Here is a 5,434-nt window from a genome sequence, read left to right on the forward strand (position 1 = left end):
TATATATAGTATATTTCTTTAATATTTTTACAGTTCTCGTGCACCAAAAGGAATAACCCCTCAATTTTGTTGCTCACTATATAATAAAAATAATTATTATTTTGTTATTTTATTTTGTAATGCACTATAATGAAACTAATTCTATTCTATTCTATTCTATTCTATTCTATTCTATTCTACTAAGTAAGTTTATAAGTAGATTTTTTTTGTGTAGCACTTTTCACAGATAAACATCACAAAGTGCTTCACAAGGAGATAAAACAAATACAATATACACCATAAAAGCATACAATAAAACAAGTTAATATGACTAATAAAACATTATTGCATTTAACTAAAATTCTATGTTATTCTAGTAAAACTTACTTTGTATTAATTTTATCTGTTGTACATGAGATTTTTAAATATGTTTTTACTGTACCATTTTTCAGCATATGCTTTTGGAATATAACAGAAGCCTGTAATATTTAAGGCTTTAAAAACTATAGCTTTAAACAGGCAAAAATGAGTAAAATAAATGTGAGCCATAATATCGAAATGAGGATAAAGTCAAATTTGGTCAAAAGGACCTAATCACATTTTCAGATTCCTGGCTTTACAAGCTACATTTTAATACCTGGATCAGTCTGACATCACAAGTGTATCCAGATATATGACTTAATTTGTCTTGCTGGTTACAATAACACAATAAGATTTGGTCTGAATCCTAATTTTATGTAATTTTAATGAGGAATTGTTGATGTCATTATTAAGAGGAAACTTCAGATAATATTTGAATATTAAGATTTCCCAGCTGTAAAGGAACAAAAACATTTCTAGCTCACAGGGAAACTCTCCAAATTTTAAGCCATCTTTGCACAAAGTCGGGTTTTTTTGTTGCCACTGCTGAAAAAAAAAGGCGCTTCAAAATTTTGTTTCACAATTATATTTCAGACCGTTTATTTAATTGGCACATTGATAAGGCATTTATTAATGATGTTTTGACAAAACGCAATTTTTGAAAATGTTTTAATCAAAACTCTATATTTTTCTGTTTCTCCAAATACCACTTTTAGACTTAATCCTCATTTCGATGATGGGGCACAAATGTTAAAATGTATTCTAATGTTAGTATTTTAATTATTTTGATGTTGCTAAAGGCCMATTTAATGATTGGCTTTGCAAATTAGCCCAAAAATGTTGTAGTATAAGTCATTAGTAAGCAGTGACTCCTGTCTCTGAGGAAATAACCAATAAATGAAATGAAATGAAATTAAAAAACTGGGTAAAGCTGTAATAAAAAACTTAAATTTGCACTGTTTATATGAGTTACTGGTTTGTTGTTTACATCAGTTTTACTTTCAGTAGATACAGACATGTAAATGTATGTTTATTAAAATCATCAGAAATGAGAACATTTTTTATAACAATATTTTTTCATCTTGTTCTTGAACTACGTGTTCATGAGTTGGGATCTCACTTTATCAGCACGCCGGCCCCTCAGCATCCAGATGTTGTTTCCCACACGTTCCATACCAAGAAAAGGCTTTGGAAAGGTTTCCTCAGTGTCCTTGAGCATTCTGATAGCAGAGYGGTCCGGTGGGTTTAAATAGAGGAGCAGAGGAGCTGCACATTCACCGAAGTTCAGGACTCAATCATGAAGTGCTTCATCCTGTTGGCTCTCTTTGCTGCAGCTTGTGAGTTTCTGTAGCTCATGTATCGACTCCTGCACTGTTTTAAGAAGGGTTTATTGTTTTTTTTTTATTCTGGAACTTTGTCTTTACAGATGCTGCTCCCATTGAGGATGACAAGATCGTCGGAGGCTACGAGTGCAGGAAGAACTCTGTGGCCTACATTGCGTCTCTGAACGTCGGCTACCACTTCTGTGGAGGCTCCCTGATCTCCAGCACCTGGGTGGTGTCTGCTGCTCACTGCTACCAGTCGTAAGTCCASCACAGTCAGAGAAATGCCACATGACACAGTATAAATGCCACACTGCACAGTATAAATGCCACATTGCACAGTGGCTTTCAAAGTCTGAGTAACTTTCACTCTTCAGGGACGAAGCTAGACCTTTTCCAAGGGGTGGCGCATGGGCGGACAAGGTGTTTTTAGGGGGGCACATGCAAATAAAGAAACCTGGATGATTTTGAAAATCAAGATGGCCACCACAGCTAATTTTAAATGACTTTAAATCAGCCGTTTTAAGAATTATTGAGCTGAAATTTTGTGTGATCGTAGCTAAGAATGATCCAAAAAAAAACATAATAATTGCTAATCCCAATTTCAGTACACCACTAAAACAAATTTTACAAAGAACTATACTTCAGCAATTAAAACTAAAATTAGTTTAGTAGATGCCCAAAACAATCTTTACCAATTTCTAAACATTAATAAAAAAAAATGCAAATGGCCAGCCACAGTTCACTTTAAATGGCTGTAAATCAGCTCAAATGTTACAACAGGCTATAAGCTAGCCCGTTTTAAACACACACTGTTGAAAACGAGTGCTGTAGTAGCTGAAAAACAATCTTTAATAGAATCTGAATTCAAATACAAAATCTAAGATGGACATCTAAGCTAAATTTAAATGGCTTAATCTCAGCTATTTCTTTGACATATTGAGTCAAATCATTGGTTTTAAATGGCGGCTTGTCAACTTGTCAAAGTCACTCAAGGATCTGGTTGCTCCATGCCATTGTTATGTTACTGGCCACTGCCATCTTGTTCTTAAACCAAAAACATGTTTCAAATTAACTCAGTGGTTCACAATATTTTTTACTTCACACACCATGTTCTGTTTACACCAGACAATCCTTCACAAGTATTTACTCTTCTAACTGCTCAGCTTTGAAATGYACTATCTCCACCCACTTGTCAATGGCCAATCAAGTGCCAGGGGTTTGCACTGGCAACCCCAACCGCCCCTCTGACTCCGCCCCTGCCACTCATCCTAATGCAAACTGTACGACTTGGGTGTTTTCTTGTCACGCAGTCGCATCAACGTGAGACTCGGAGAGCACAACATTGCTGTGAGCGAGGGAACCGAGCAGTTCATCGACTCCGTCAAGGTCATCCGCCACCCCAACTACAGCAGCTACAACCTGGACAACGACATCATGCTGATCAAGCTGAGCAAGGCCGCCACCCTGAACAGCTACGTCAAGACCGTGTCCCTGCCCTCCACCTGCGCTGGCGCCGGCACTTCCTGTCTGATCTCTGGATGGGGAAACACCAGCGGCTCTGGAAGTCAGTGAATCTGCACAAACAGTGGTACTGCTGATAACGATGGGGTAGAGAAGAGTAGCCTTATGTGTTGTCTCTTGTTTTAGGCTACTACCCTGACAGACTCATGTGCCTGGACGCCCCCATCCTGAGCGACACCAGCTGCAGGAACTCCTACCCCGGAGAGATCACCTCCAACATGATCTGCGTTGGATTCCTGGAGGGAGGCAAGGACTCCTGCCAGGTAGGAGATCCAGCACTGCTTGTTAGAGCGAACAGGTCAAAGCTAATAAGACTTTTACTCACACCTCATCTTGTCTTTTGTGTTTCAGGGTGACTCCGGTGGTCCCGTGGTGTGTAACGGTCAGCTGCAGGGTATTGTGTCCTGGGGTTACGGCTGTGCCCAGAAGAACAAGCCTGGAGTTTACACCAAGGTGTGCAACTACAACACCTGGATCCGCAACACCATGTCCTCCAACTAAATGGATTTCAGTGTAAATGTACACATTGTGTCCAAGTGGTAAAATAATAAGTCACTAAATCATCATCTGTGACAATAAAAAGAGTTTAAACACAATTTTCTCCATTTATTGTAATAACCTGGTGTTGAAACAACTTTTAAATAATAATTCAGACACRTCATGACTGAAGCAGAGTTTTAAAGTCATTTCATCGCTGAAGGAACTGTTTAGGCTACGGCTGCTTTTATATMATATCTGATATTAGATTTTAAAGAGTATATACTACAACAAATAACTGAATAGTAAAACAAAATATAAATATAGCCCATATGATAAAACCTATCAATCTTATACAAAGAAAGTAACAACTTTAAATAAAAACACAATAAAAGGATGCTACATAAACAAAAAATAAATAAGAAGGCACTACCAATGCCTGCAGGTGATTTCTGCAGCAGTGATCTGCAGAATCCTCGTTGTCCTCTTCACTTGCAGAGGACAGGTCAAAGGTCACAGAGGTAGCAGACTCTGGCGCTTGTTCAGATGAGTCCTACAGCTCGCTGGTAGAGACAATCTACATCTCTCCTGCACTGCATGTCCTTATTTTTGCTCCTTCTCTTCGCTTTGAGTTTTTCTTCTTCTCTGCTCACAAACGAAACGACCCTGCAGCCAAGATGGATGTTTAACTTTGGCTGAGAATGCAGACAGGTGCATTTACATACAGTCTGAGTCTTTGCAAAGGTACAAGGTCATGGTTCAAGCACTTTAAAAACACAGAAAACACATCTTTCAAAGACAAAAACAACTCTCAGGGCCTCAGYAGTCACAAAGTTCTGCAATATTATAATATTATTGAGTGGATTTATTTTTTTGTGGAAAAAGGCACAGCGATATAAGATTTATTTTCTTCTTTCTGTTGCTTTTCATTTTATTTGTGATTTGTATTTTTATTGTATATAAATTTATTTTATTTTAATAAAGTTAAAGTCAATAAAATAAAAATAAATATTGACAAATAAACAGTAACTTCGTGCAGAAGCCTACAATGGGAAAACGGTTGAATCTAGGGTAATGTAAAATGTCAAATATCACGACTTTCTTCAAAATTAAATACTGATATTACAGAACGCACAATTTCACACGGAAATGGCAGTGAGATTAAAACAAGTTTCTTTTAATGGAAATCCGTGAGGTTTTTTTGACCCCTGTGGTGTCCAGATGGAGCATCAGGCACTAACATAAACAGTACTAATGCAATCAAATAAACTGTGCTGCTAATCTTTGTCATGTCCAAAACTAATCACTACGACAGCCTCACCCCTCTAAAACACGTTATAGAAAATAACAGATTTTTTGTGTCATTTAAATAAATATTTAGTCATTCAAACAATTAAACTAGCATTTAAAGTGTTGATTTTAACAAAATAATGTACTTCTTTTGGGCTTTGATTAATTAAATATACAGGTGAGTCAAAAGTCGGAGGACACTCTTAATATGGTGACTTTCAAGATGGCCGTCATTTTCGAGCTCACACAYTCCTTACTTGTTGGGGTATTCAGATGTTTTTTTTTTCTGTTTCTGAAATAAAAARGTGTCCTGAGACTTTTGACTCACACTGTTTATTTTAATGCTTTTTTCAGTTCTGATTGGACAAAATCACTGCTTCAAATGTTTCATTTATCATCCATCCATCCATCCATTTTCTTCCGCCTATCCGGGGTCGGGTCGCGGGGGCAGCAGCTTCAGAAGGGAGGCCCAGACCTCCCTC

At 37.4% G+C, this 5,434-nt stretch overlaps 2 protein-coding genes across 2 annotated transcripts in view; both read left to right on the forward strand.

Moving 5' to 3' along the window:
- LOC106523212 (trypsin-3-like) overlaps positions 1–1,592 on the forward strand; it is a 7,320-nt gene extending 5,728 nt beyond the window's left edge. Inside the window, exon 4 of the mRNA XM_014016580.1 lies at positions 1,520–1,592. Within this exon, the coding sequence (XP_013872034.1) occupies positions 1,520–1,592 (73 nt within the window). The remainder of the gene's footprint in view (positions 1–1,519) is intronic.
- A 23-nt stretch (positions 1,593–1,615) lies between these two features.
- Positions 1,616–3,781, forward strand: LOC106523235 (trypsin-3). The gene is made up of 5 exons (XM_014016609.1): positions 1,616–1,676; positions 1,766–1,922; positions 2,975–3,228; positions 3,312–3,448; positions 3,537–3,781. The coding sequence occupies exons 1-5, from the start codon at positions 1,637–1,639 to the stop codon at positions 3,684–3,686; spliced, it is 738 nt and encodes a 245-aa protein (XP_013872063.1). The 5' UTR covers positions 1,616–1,636; the 3' UTR covers positions 3,687–3,781.
- Positions 3,782–5,434: the final 1,653 nt, after the last annotated feature.

The sequence above is a fragment of the Austrofundulus limnaeus genome, unplaced genomic scaffold, assembly GCF_001266775.1.
Source record: "Austrofundulus limnaeus strain Quisiro unplaced genomic scaffold, Austrofundulus_limnaeus-1.0 Scaffold148, whole genome shotgun sequence".
Taxonomy (NCBI): Eukaryota; Metazoa; Chordata; class Actinopteri; order Cyprinodontiformes; family Rivulidae; genus Austrofundulus; species Austrofundulus limnaeus.